Here is a 12,588-nt window from a genome sequence, read left to right on the forward strand (position 1 = left end):
AAACCTCACCTGGAGCTCCGACAGCAATTCAGTGTGACCAACAGCGGGGAGTAGAGTCGTTTCCCTCTTATTCGTTCAAGGGTTTGCGGCGCTCCCGTACTACAGTCAACGCAGGTAGAAGCTGGTCGAATCCCAAAAACAGCGTTTCGCAGCATAACAACCAGCTGTCACGTTCAGGCTCCCATACTTCGAATTTCCCAACCAGGCAACCTTCCTTCGTCCGAGAAAAACCGAAGGGAGGCCATTCGTTTCGCTCAATATTGCAAAGAATCCAAGGCATTGTCCAGGAAAGTCCAATGGAAGAAGCAACTTATGATGACGACTACTTTTCACCACATGCCCAGCGCTTCTCGTTGATCCGGCGGAAATCTCTACTTACTCCTGGCATAGCGACCAGGAATCGAGATAGTATGTACCGAATGCACCCTTCGCCAATTGGCCAAGAAGTCGACAGCATGTCCAATTACCAAATGGAAACACTCGGGTTTTCACGTTGGCCTTTTTACGATCCTCAATATTTCCCCTCAGACAGCTATGGTCCGGCTCCGCCTGTCGCCCGAGCGTCGACTCCAAATGAACGTGAGTACTCTCATCTTGGAGGCCTTAAACTAGGTTCTTTGCGGATTGTGAACGGCTCTGTATCACCGTCCCCTAGTGACCGGACTCGCGGGTACATGCGCAGTCGTTCGACTCTCGGACGAGATGATACGTCGAACGCCGATATAAAGGAATCTCGAAACAACGACGGGTTCCCATTTCCTGAGCAAGCGCAGGATGAAACTATACGACCCGCTTCCCATGGTATCACTCAAGCCAAGTTGAGCAACCCGGTAGTTCGCAGCCCCAGTCTTCAGAAATTCGAACCCGTCGACACATTGAACAGTCAGTCACTTTCAGATCCCCAGGCGACATTGAGACCAGCTTGGGAGAAACGACCGACGTCAATGCTCGACATTCCTCTGGCTGATGAAGGGAGGAACCAGGAGTTTGACCTTCCCGAAAGCCCATTCTCCTTTGAGAAAACTCCGACGATGGTGACTCCTCCTAAGCAAAGCGCATTCTTTCTCGGACACTCCGAAAATGAGGGGTTAGCTTTCTCGGATAGCGAGGATACCTACGATAAAGCAGTCAGCACATATACCTTGAACGTAAGTCGTCTCGAGGAAGCTGCTATGCAAGATAGCATCAGCAGACTAGGGAGAAGGGCCTCTCGACCGCTCAACAAAGCAGACAGCGGCTACGGCTCAGAGACATCTATCCGTTCTCTTCAAATCGATCGGACCAGAGGGTCGGGTGATTCTAGGATTTCACAACAGTACCATCCTTGTCTTTTTACGGAGTTTGGATATGACCTTACAAGGGCTCTGGATGCGAGCAGCGATATCGATTTTGGCAAATCTCAAGCCGAAAGTTCCCCAAGTCATTTTTCGCATCTCCGGGAATCAAAGGAAGAGGATTCTGCGCCAGAAATACAAAAGGTCGCTAGGCAGAATCAGTGGCAATATTCCGTCGACATCTCGACAATATGCCAAGAAAGCCGAGCGACAAATAGCGAGTGCAGAGTACCGCACAAGTCACAATTCAATCTCTCAGTGTTGGATAGAGTTGGCCCGCCTCGTTATTATGCTCAACTCAGTCCAAGTCAAGTTCCGAATTACGAGTCCGATGAGGATTGCAGCTCAAAGAATCTGCTCCAAATGAACGCACCACGCACACAGAGTGCTTCTCGACTTAGCGGAAGCACCGATGCTCGAGCACAGAAAAGATCCAGCTCAGCAGCCGACAGAAGCGTGAGGTCCGCGCCGGAGTCTCGCATTTCACGTCTAACATCGAGGGACAAGGATGTTCCTCCGTTTCGGTCTCTTTTTACCATGGATAAGATGCGGAAGAAAGGGCAAAGAATATCCGAACTTATCCAACCGGAGCCTCCCAGAGGGAGGACGAGAAGCCGCAGCATCGATCGATACTCGAAGAGATTGATAAAGAACTAAAGGCAGGTAGCTCAATGTCTGAAAGATCTAATGAGGCTTTTCGCGAGATTATACGAGTTGAGGCTCCCAACAAAGGCTGCAACATGCAGATTTATAGGGTTGTCCGGGTTTGAGGAATTTTATAGGGATCGTCTGCTCATCCATAGTCTATTCTGCTTAGGATATTTATGTGTAATATGTCCGATAAGTGTTACTAATTATTTAACAAGGAATTATTTCGATATTTGCATGTTATTCTATCGAGAAATCACCAATGGAGCTGTCAGCCTTCCAGCAAGAGTGCTTAATGATATGTCAGCTTATGCTGCAACGCTTTTTTTTGCAGATGAGAGTATCCGTGGCCTCTATAAGAGCTTCAAGACAGGAAACATTGAGAAAACAGATAAAATGTTACATCACCCGATTCCCAGAGCCGTTGGCTAAGTGACGAGATCAATGATCCGACGACTGCGAGGGTGTCGCGTTGGGCATATATAGAGGGATCTGAAAGGGAGAGCAAGAAAAAAAAGGTCGTTATTATCTCTGGTAGCTAGTACGTGTCGACTTCCAAATAAAAACAATGATATAGATTACATATGTGATCTGACGAAGGAAAATCGCATCCTTTGTTTCGCAATTATGTATGTTTAAACTGGGTATATGAGAAACTGGAATGAATGCCTAGTACATCTATCCTTCATACCTATGTACAGTAGTACATCGGAGATTCGTTGAATGATCGTAGCAATATCTATTGTTTGCATGCGATGTGAATACGCTTGCTATGCGCTCTGTCACTTTTACCTAGTGGTTTAGAAGGCAGCACCGACAGTATCGTATCCGTGGATCTTGTTGCTGAATAACTAATAACTCAGTCCAGGTGACCAGCGGCCCCCCTTCGCCCCAGGTGTTTCGTAATCCTCAAGGTCTGACCACACGTAACGTGGGCCTAGGTAATAATTACCCAGAAAAGATGGATGGACTCAGAGATGACTATAGTAGTCCTTGGAGCATGGAGATAGGACCATACAGTAGGCGACCAGATCTTTCTGCACCCCCTCCCCCCTGTCCAAGCCACTTAGCTTGCCGCTTTTGCTAATATTTTGATCTGGACTGGCTTTATCTAGGGTCTGTGACCTATAATAGTGCCCAGGTACCCTCCAGTGGGCTTCAAAGTCGTGTGGTTATAGAATGGCAATCTGCCAAGCTTCTAATTGGCAAGGGGGGGAAGGGGGTGCAGAAAGATATGGTCGCCTACTGTACATTCTATTATTATATTATATTTATTATACTCTTTGACCAATCAATGGTTTCACTGACTGGCAGAAGGGAGATTATTACCGCAGTCCAAATGCTATTTGTTTATTTATTCCATCTCCCTTCCATGCCTGAAACAAGGATGGGCATGTTTGCAGATCATACCGCACAATGTGGCAATATTATTTGAAGCGGGAAGGTTCTGTTTGGCTAGGTAGCTGGCATCCATCCATTTTTCAAGGAGTCGTAGTTAGTCAGATTCGTCGGTATGGGAGCAGCAGCGAGGGTTCGGAAGGGGAACATTAAAATTTGTCTCTCGTCTTTGATACGGCATCAGACAAAAGGACGTTGTCCGGATGAGCGAAGGATAGGTCGACTACAAAGTGTTCTTTCGAAGATCGTAGCTGTGTGGTCTGCAGATTACCCTCATTCAGAGATGTTGGCCCTTTATTACTTGCTTCTATATAGATGATGACCAACATAATTAATCGACGTAACGTTGAGGCTCTAACGAGCCGTTGGAGTACCGAACTCGTTGAACTACAGGTAAGATTGAAAGGAAAAGAGAAATTTAACTCCAGAAATGAAATAACTTCGTTGTTATTATGCCATGCTATAGTACATACATAAGACCGCAAAACTTATTCCGCCGATAACCCTCCCATACTAATACACCTGGACCAAGAAGATGAAACCTCTGAATCGACTCACGTCGTGAAATGCGAATTCAAGAAGTAGAAAAGTCGAAATCATGATCGATGGCATAAGATGTTCCCCACTTCAACTCGAATGCGTATTGTGCATTGAAACGCCGCGCTCAATGTGATGTCTGATCGATTACTCGATGGTGATCTTCCTTGTCGAGGGGGCCTGAGCCTTGGGCACGACAATCGAGAGAATACCGTTCTTCAAGCTGGCCTTGACAGCATCCTGGTCGACCCTCATTGGGAAGGTAAAAGTGCGGTGGAACTCACCAACGGAGCGCTCGGTGACCCAGTATCTGTAAGCGGGCTCCGACTTGTCTTTGGAAACCTGCTTTTCTGTGGGCTTTGCTGGAGCGGTAACAGCTGAGTCACTAGCCTCGTCCTCATCTTCGACGGTTGGCTGGTAACATTTGGAGGACGAAGCATCGTCGGCAGCTTTCTCGATCTGTGGCTGAGACTCGTCGACATTGGTGTCGTTGTACTCTCGCTCCGCACGACCTCTGACCACAAGAGTATGCGGGTCGGTGAATTCAATCTCGATGTCCTTTTGGCTAACGCCAGGAAGCTCTCCGTCCAAGCGGTAACCATCTTTCAGCTCCCTAACGTCGAACTTGGGAGCGAACGAATGGACAGATGGGAAGTTGCTTCTGGGACGACTTGACCGGTGGGTATCATAGTCGTCGAGGAGGCGGAAGAGAGGGGTGAAGTCACCAGCAGAGAATCGTGGGAAGAAAGCCATTGTTCTTGTTTGGCGTAGAGGAGTCGAAGCTTTCGAGATCTTGTAGATAGTCGCTGGGAGTCTGGAGCTCGATATTCTAGAGAGCATAAGAAGAGGATTTTGTGTTTGTCTGATGATTGCTGTTGTCTGAGTGATCGAGCTGAGGGTGTCATGGTGCACGTTTATATAAGTTAGGACCTTCATTCTGGAAGTCGCGAGCAATGCCGCGAAGAAGGAATCAGGATCGAAGCTCGGTGCTTCTGGCTATACGAGGCCGTTCCACTAGGGCGGAGACTATACCAGACGGTTCGGCACGCTTCGCCCGAAAACATGGGGCCCCGCGAGAAGTTTCGGCGAGCTTCGGCAGTGTCACATGATGGTGCTTCCGGCAAGAGGTCTCCTACGGTATGCTGCCTGAGGCCGGCACACGGCGTATCGCAGAACACGATCCATCAACTCCACTGCTTGGCTACTCCTCGACCGATCGTTATTATGCCGGTAGGCCCGCACCTGACCGGCACTCACATGGTGCCCTCTCAAACAAGGGGTGCGATACGCCATCGAGCAAGGGCCGTTCTGAACTACTACCGCGCAATGTTGCGGATCCCGGGAGATGAGTACATCTCAAGTTGCCTGTGGCCCTTTCGCAGCAGGTATTCTATTGCGGCGAAATCCTTTTTGCTCACACTGAGATTTTTCCGAAACTCCGTCCTGTAGAAGTCATGTCAGCAAGAGTACCCGACGTCGCCGACGACGGGCGCTGGGGAAAGGAACCAGCTAGAAGCTGGATGCTGGCAGCGCACCTAGCAAAGTCCTTGAAGTTATTCCTCGCCTCCTGTTGCATGCGTGAAGCGAGAGTCAGCCTTTCCCTTGGTCTTTGCGTGTATTCGGAAGTTCAGATGCTTACCACTGGTTTCTTCCGAGCCTCCCGCAAGCACTTTCGGTAGAGGGACAGGACTTCCCTTTGGAGACCTGATAGTCGGGCCATTGTCTCTGGATCTGCTTTCTGCTTTCAGGCTTCGGTGCTGGCTAAGAATATTTCTGGGATGGGCCTTGGGCAGCTTCTGAGACGGAGCTTTCTTCGGGAGGCGGCGCCGCCTTCTCAGTCTGATGGGTGGAAAAAGACGGTGCCGGCGACCCGTTCGCTTTCCCCGGTTGAGCTTCCCGGCCAAATGGACGAGCCGAACAAGCACGGGAATACCCCGTAGTGCACCGATGTTTCCCTGGAGCTCCAGTCCGTTTCTGGCCATGAATACCTTTCCCCGCTTTACACTCTCTATTCCAATTCATGTATAACATAGATTTCCGCTTCAGTTATCAGTCTACAGTAAAGAAGATGCCTGCATTCTCTGTAAGTCGTGACCTGCGAACCAGCGTCATCATAGATCTCTTATTGTTCCTATTCCTTCCAAAGGGCTCATGACTGTTTCTCCAATGTTTCTAATCAATTCTTTGAAAGCATCTGATATTTCTCATGCTTAATGAATTTATTTTCTAACGCATTAATCTCTCTGTCCAGCGTCTGATCCGTTTCCTTGCTAAAGACGGCCATGTCTACTATGGTGATGCTCTGCTTCCTTCCGGTGTCAGTGACATCGCCAAAGCGACCAGAGCACGAGTCATCCAGGGCGACATCTTTGGCCAGCATCGTGTCACAGAACAGGTTGCTGAGGTGAAGATGCTCCTTGCACCGCTGGCCAGGAAGGATATCAGGACTGTACGCTGCCTTGGCCTGAACTACGCACAGCATGCCAAGGAGGCCAATATGCCTATACCCAAGTTTCCGGTGCTCTTCTACAAGCCGGTTACATCTATCACCGGCCCTACTGACGACATCCCCGTTGCTCCCATCGCCCAGGATGGCGAGGGATTGGACTACGAGTGTGAACTTGTGGTCGTGATCGGGAAAGAAGCCAGGGATGTGCCAGAATCTCGGGCGTTGGACTATGTCCTCGGCTACGCCGTAGGTAACGATGTCTCGCACCGGGACTGGCAACTGAAGCACGGCGGAGGACAGTGGAGTTTGGGCAAAGGGTTCGACGGCTGGGCACCCTTTGGACCGGGCATCGTGTCCTCAAGTATAATCCGGGATCCGAATGCGCTCAAGATCTCGACCAAGTTGAACGGCCAGACAGTTCAGTCTTCGACAACGAAAGATATGATTTTCGGCGTGGCCAAGACGATTTCGTTTCTGTCCCAGGGCACTACTCTACTACCTGGCGACGTGATCTTCACCGGAACGTAAGTCGATACATTTACCGTCGCGGAACTGACGTCTGACTGCTGCACGTCTCTACTTTTATTAGATCAGAAGGACTGACACAGCTTCTAGACCTCAAGGGGTTGGCATGGGTCGAAAGCCCCAGTTGTGGCTGAAGGACGGTGACAAAGTGGAGGTTTCCCTCGAAGGCGTGGGGTCCTGTCTCAACCAGGTGGTCTTCAGCAAGCCTTCTGCTCAGCCGTCGAAGCTTTAGATATTCTGTCCTATAGTGACGGGAACTGTCTGCCGCCGATACGTGGAGGCATTCATATTCTCTGTAGAATTTTTGGGTTCCGTGACCTAGACAGGCTATCTGCGTCATTACGTATACCTCGAAATGATCGTTATAGGATCATTTAATAATGACTCCCTGGCCGCATAATATTATGTGAAAACTCCGAAGACTTGATCTAGTTGACCTGCGCACCATAGCCCTTAATACCCTCCGCGAATGCCCAACTTTGAGCTTCAAGCTTCTCATTCTCCTTCAGCTCTATCCCCTCTTTAGTCACTACTGCTATCGAATACCTGTCAAGACTGCGCGCATCCCTGTAGAAAAGGACCTTCATGCAGTCTTTCAGAGCTGCAACCGCCTGCTCCTTCGTAATGTTCTCTATAGGCATATCCTCCGGGAATAGTCGACGAAGGATAGGAATCGCCAGATGCGCACCGAATCCGGTTGCCAAGTGTGGCGCCGAGAAGGTCGTTCCCAATAAGTCTGCAGAGCTGAGGAACGGCTTGCCGTCTCCGTCAAATCCAGCTACGAGGATGTGGTTCCAGAGCGGGTTGAATTCAGAACGACGCTTATAGAGGACCTTAGAGAGGTAGGTGTGAAGATTCTTCGCATTGAGCGTGTTACCGTTGGAGGAATAGTTCTCCCTGATATCGATCGACTCGAGAAGACGGTCAATGTACTGCATGTCGGAGACATCGCCACCGAAACCGATAACGGTGGAGTTATCAAAGACTCGCAGGCGCTTCACATCCGTAAAACGGGCGAGAGAGCCATAGGAGGCTATACGGATGAAGTCAATGGTTAGAAACAGGCACTGAATACTCGCAAATAAAGACGGATCAAGCGACACCGAGAAATACGTACCCAGGTTATCCGCTGCAATCGCAACACCTCCGTTAAACTTGACTGCCACGACCGATGTTCCCGTGACAGTGGGTGACTGTGTATGTGTCTTTGGGCCAGATGTCTGGAGATAGGAGTGGTCGTATGCACCGTAGATGTCATCTCTGGGCTGATACACGTTGTTAGGATCTGTAGGGGCTCACTCGGAGATTCCATGTGGCAGGCAACTCACACGACCCCAGACTTGTGGAAGGTGGTTCATGACGATCGAAGTGCAGGGATTAGCGGACAAGAATCCCTCAATACCAGAAGCGAGAATATAAATGTCCAGGTCTTCTAAAGGACCAGGGACAGAAGAGGGGAGTTGAGATGTGACGATTGTAGGATACAGATGAGGCACAGATGAGCGCAGCTACAGCTAGGCAAGAGAGCTGACGGAGCTGCTGCTGGCCGGGGCATGGCATCAGTCAGCCAACAGGGTTACGCAGTTGACGGGGTCGCCTGAACTGCTAGACGCGCTAAGCGAGCTACCCCCGCGTCTACATACAACTGAACAACAGACCGAAATCTACAAGTTGTCGTAGAGTATTCTTATGCAGTTTTTTGAAGCAATGTACTGTATAGGTAAAATTTTCCTCCATTGAAATGCAAGTTTCAGGATATTACAAGACGTGGTATCTACATAGTAGTACATTATAGCATTACAAGACCAGTCCAGTATCTCGAAGCAGACTCACAAGAACCAGATGACCCAAAGACTCAATTCCCCAAGACTCCAGGCCGTAAATTCAAAACAAAACCCATATAGACAGCGAAATTGTCAAGGTAGTTCATCTCGATCTCGACCGTTTCCGCCTGCTCGGAGGAGACTTTGAATGGCTCCTTTTCGGGCCCGGCTCGCCTATGCGAGCTCTCCGTTCGGCAGTCCCTCGCTTTCCTGAATCAGAATCAGCGGGAGATTTTGTCTGATCCCTACTTAGACCGGCCATCACCCTTTCTGCGGCACTAGGCTTAGTTTTTCCACTTGACGGTGTGCCTCCCCGACTGGACCCTGCAGGGATCTGTGCAGGTACGAAATCGATGGATTCTCTCTGTCCTGCTGCTCGTCTCTCTTCTGTCTTACGACGAATTTCTTGCTGGCTCTTCAACAGTTCCTCCTTGAACCCCCACGTCGGCAGCGCCGAGACATCCCATAACCCGGAAGAGATAGAGGTAGCATATTGTGCTTGATCGTCAATGCCCGCGTGCCATCTCATTTTTGTAAGCAGACTTGGGTTCTTAAGTGAAGAGGATTTGGTGAGTTTCTCGTTGAAATGAATCCCTTGCTTTTTTAAGGACAAGAAATGCTCGAATTTATTATTCAGAGCGGGATTTGGGGAACCCGGAGGGGACGGGGGTATGTCGAGATTAGGAATTGGAGGAAGTGTGAGATCATGTATAAGACTGCGAGAGGCTGAAAAGGGAGAAAACTGCGCAGACAATGGGTGTTCCCTGGGAGGACTGGCTGCTTTCTGGGGTTGAAATGGGCCAACGACAGGACTGCTAGAATCGACGGCGCCCGACGGAGGTTGTTGACTTTGTTTAGCTGCGGTGGCCGTACTACCTGCGATTATGTTAATCATGAACATGCAAATGCAATTAGTCGAAAAATTACCATCATGCTGAGAGGTTCCGGAGATCTCTTCATGTTTCTTCTCGGCGCTCTAGAGGAAGTCAGTTCATCCGTCAACGTCTGCATGTCTGAGATATACCTTCAGGTTTGACTGAGAGACTCTGGGCTCGGTCTCATCTTCACTGCTGCTTTCATATGCCCCAAGACCCAGCATTATGTCCACCCTCCTAATAGATGGGCGCTCAGTTACGGTGTGTCGCTGGGGCCCCAGTGTTGGTGAATATGATTTGGCGTGCAAGAGTAAACTGTCGCTACTGCAATGAGATCATGCAGAGCTGTTATGCTTATGTAATCAAATATTGGGGAAACCTTTATGACACCTAGGAGTCGACAAATACCACAATATGCTATTTGTTTCTAAGGATAAATGCTATAAGTATAATAAGATAGTATGTATCTTAGGTAGCTTGAGTGAGCCGAACCGATCAGGAATAATTAATGGGTTTCATGGTTCAAATAGTCCAGTCTTCAGAATATGTTACTGCTTGCAGAATACAGCCTAATTACCCAATAATAGGTACCGAAGGAAGATACAATAATTGATTTAACAGCATTAATCTAAGCTACAGTAGTAGCTGTTAGATAGTATTGAGTCCTAGTCATCTGAAATGTGCTCAGGTTGTTTGTAAACATGAAATCCACGATGGAAACTGCGTAGCAGAAGGCCGAATTGGGATATTATGTAATCAGAACAAGGCAGCTGTACCTGCGCGTCAGGCCTAGAGCTTCACACGTCAAGCCCCAGTGTCCAACTCTCCAGCGAACGTCGTCAACGCTTTCCTCCTGACATGATAAAATTTCTACTGTTTATCATTAATTAATTTTACAGTTTGACTTGTCTCCACTCAAGTGCTTGCAAACCAAATGACGTCGCTCTTTGACCACCCCTCCCAACACGAGACAATCGGATACTCGTTCTCTCAGTCAGCCAAAGCTGGGAACCGAGAGCGTGGATTTTACCCGTATTATTCCACAATTCCAGAACCATTTGGATGCTGAACTGATATCCATGTCACCAGGTATACCGACAACGGCGGCTCAACCTTGGGCATAACCGGCAATGATTTCGCCATCCTTGCAGGCGACACTCGTTCCGTCGCTGGCTACAATATCAACTCTCGTTACGTTCCGAAAGTCTTCAAGATAGGTGGTGATGATGAAACTGGCGAAGGAGCCCACATTCTTCTCTCCGTCGTCGGCTTCGCTGCAGATGGCCAGGCACTCAAGGAGCGGCTAGATGCAATCGTCAAGATGTACAAATACCAACACGGCAAACCTATGTCCGTCAAAGCATGCGCTCAGCGATTGTCGACGATCCTCTATCAGAAGCGGTTTTTCCCGTACTATGTGCATGCCATTCTGGCCGGCCTCGATGAGGAGGGCAAAGGAGCGTTATACAGCTACGACCCAGTGGGTTCATATGAGCGTGAGCAATGCAGAGCAGCAGGATCTGCGGCGAGCCTTATCATGCCATTTCTGGACAACCAAGTCAATTTCAAGAACCAGTACATCCCTGGCAGCGGAGAAGGACATGCCTTGGAGCCGAGGAAGCCAGAACCTCTACCAAGGAATACCGTTGAACAGCTAGTGCGCGACGCGTTCACCAGTGCCGTCGAGAGGCATATTGAGGTTGGTGACGGGCTGCAGATGATGATCATCACTAAGGACGGAATAGAAGAGATCTACACTCCATTGAAGAAGGACTAGAAAGGGCCAGGGGAAAGAGCTTTTTGACGATCAAGAACCAAATAAGAGATGATTTCATTTCAAGCCTCTTTTAAGTTCGTAACAGGAGTATTTCCATGCTGTATCCGGAGCCATTGAAGATCAATATTCCATACGATTACCCCCACGCCTGACGCCGTTACAATGCGGAAGAGAGAAAAAGTCCGAGAAGGCATTTCAGAAGCGCTCCTTCATGCGGGATGCAACAGTGCGAAGGTTTCCGTAGACCTTGCCCTATATTTCGACATCAGCGAAGCATTTCGATAGAGAAAATAACCTTGTTAGACTTACCGGAGGACTACCCAAGATCAAACTAACGATAGCTTCTCTGGCCATTCTGACGGAGGTAAAGCTGCCGAGAACATGGATTTTCTGGTCAGCTAAAACGATCCTAGTCCGACTAGCATTCTCAATTGCATAACGCATTTTGCCGTCCTTTCCTGCGATCCGTCCAATCGCTCGACTAAGGTGTTCTCCATGTAGCGAGGCCTTGACATCTTTGATCTCGAAAGCTAGGATTTTGTCAGTCTGCTCTTTAAATTGTATTTTCTTCGTACGTACTTTCGATATATAAATCGTCGAGCCTTAATAGAGCTATCGCGTCGTCCACATCGAATCCAAGAGTGAAGGCCTTGACAAAGTCGTCCCCCTTTTGCAAGGCCCCAGGATCGGTCGTGAATTTTGATGTCCGCAACTCAACAGCGCGGCTCTTGATATTCATCCTCACTTGTAGCTTTAAATGTTCGACCAGAGGCGGATAGATTTTCGGCCAGGATGCTTTTAGAGGAGTCATACGATGCGGAGGTACTGGTACCTTCCGAGTCTGCACTCGATATGCGTTGTTTGTGTCCTTCGCAGGGGTAAAAACCGGGCGGCCCTCTTCATCAATGCGCATCTCTTTATCGTTATCTTGGGCTGGCTCAGAGTGCTGAGCCGTAGTTGATGCATCGCCTGGCGCAGTTGTTGTCGTATCGATCAAGACATCGTCCTCATCTGTAAACTTTGAGTCAATTTAGTTTCTCTATGACAAGAGATGGAACCAAATACCTTGTGCGGGCGGGGCAAGCGCTGAGGCTTCGGCCTGGACGGCCTCCTCTGGCCGTCTAAGAAGTGCAGTTGGCGCAGGCATGTTGTATTAAGGTAAATGCTGTCGTCAAATTTTATCGGCCTCGATATGCGCCGGGCCTGGAGGAAATGTGGGATT

General features: G+C 49.0%; 8 protein-coding genes across 8 annotated transcripts; 3 read left to right on the forward strand and 5 right to left on the reverse strand.

Annotated features, from left to right (window-relative positions):
- Positions 1–296: 296 nt before the first annotated feature.
- Positions 297–1,991, forward strand: VTN00DRAFT_8551 (uncharacterized protein; the record flags this gene model as incomplete). Its single annotated transcript, XM_069435418.1, has 1 exon — positions 297–1,991. One exon carries the CDS (start codon positions 297–299, stop codon positions 1,989–1,991), a length of 1,695 nt encoding a protein of 564 aa, XP_069285366.1.
- A 2,073-nt stretch (positions 1,992–4,064) lies between these two features.
- Positions 4,065–4,670, reverse strand: VTN00DRAFT_8552 (uncharacterized protein; the record flags this gene model as incomplete). The annotated part of the gene is made up of 1 exon (XM_069435419.1): positions 4,065–4,670. The coding sequence occupies one exon, from the start codon at positions 4,668–4,670 to the stop codon at positions 4,065–4,067; it is 606 nt and encodes a 201-aa protein (XP_069285367.1).
- A 563-nt stretch (positions 4,671–5,233) lies between these two features.
- VTN00DRAFT_8553 (uncharacterized protein) lies at positions 5,234–5,637 on the reverse strand (the record flags this gene model as incomplete). Its single annotated transcript, XM_069435420.1, has 3 exons — positions 5,234–5,360; positions 5,453–5,484; positions 5,557–5,637. 3 exons carry the CDS (start codon positions 5,635–5,637, stop codon positions 5,234–5,236), a joined length of 240 nt encoding a protein of 79 aa, XP_069285368.1.
- A 348-nt stretch (positions 5,638–5,985) lies between these two features.
- On the forward strand, positions 5,986–7,123 carry VTN00DRAFT_8554 (uncharacterized protein; the record flags this gene model as incomplete). The annotated part of the gene is made up of 3 exons (XM_069435421.1): positions 5,986–6,000; positions 6,169–6,890; positions 6,982–7,123. 3 exons carry the CDS (start codon positions 5,986–5,988, stop codon positions 7,121–7,123), a joined length of 879 nt encoding a protein of 292 aa, XP_069285369.1.
- Positions 7,124–7,319: 196 nt separating this feature from the next.
- On the reverse strand, positions 7,320–8,249 carry VTN00DRAFT_8555 (uncharacterized protein; the record flags this gene model as incomplete). Its single annotated transcript, XM_069435422.1, has 3 exons — positions 7,320–7,924; positions 8,009–8,156; positions 8,220–8,249. 3 exons carry the CDS (start codon positions 8,247–8,249, stop codon positions 7,320–7,322), a joined length of 783 nt encoding a protein of 260 aa, XP_069285370.1.
- Positions 8,250–8,888: 639 nt separating this feature from the next.
- Positions 8,889–9,813, reverse strand: VTN00DRAFT_8556 (uncharacterized protein; the record flags this gene model as incomplete). The annotated part of the gene is made up of 4 exons (XM_069435423.1): positions 8,889–8,924; positions 8,980–9,590; positions 9,642–9,690; positions 9,739–9,813. 4 exons carry the CDS (start codon positions 9,811–9,813, stop codon positions 8,889–8,891), a joined length of 771 nt encoding a protein of 256 aa, XP_069285371.1.
- A 710-nt stretch (positions 9,814–10,523) lies between these two features.
- VTN00DRAFT_8557 (uncharacterized protein) lies at positions 10,524–11,366 on the forward strand (the record flags this gene model as incomplete). Its single annotated transcript, XM_069435424.1, has 2 exons — positions 10,524–10,621; positions 10,679–11,366. The coding sequence occupies 2 exons, from the start codon at positions 10,524–10,526 to the stop codon at positions 11,364–11,366; spliced, it is 786 nt and encodes a 261-aa protein (XP_069285372.1).
- A 195-nt stretch (positions 11,367–11,561) lies between these two features.
- VTN00DRAFT_8558 (uncharacterized protein) lies at positions 11,562–12,513 on the reverse strand (the record flags this gene model as incomplete). The annotated part of the gene is made up of 4 exons (XM_069435425.1): positions 11,562–11,618; positions 11,676–11,896; positions 11,946–12,377; positions 12,432–12,513. The coding sequence occupies 4 exons, from the start codon at positions 12,511–12,513 to the stop codon at positions 11,562–11,564; spliced, it is 792 nt and encodes a 263-aa protein (XP_069285373.1).
- Between the last annotated feature and the right edge of the window lie 75 nt (positions 12,514–12,588).

This window comes from Thermoascus crustaceus (assembly GCF_041956765.1).
Source record: "Thermoascus crustaceus strain CBS 181.67 unplaced genomic scaffold VTN00scaffold_6, whole genome shotgun sequence".
NCBI classification, from domain to species: Eukaryota; Fungi; Ascomycota; class Eurotiomycetes; order Eurotiales; family Thermoascaceae; genus Thermoascus; species Thermoascus crustaceus.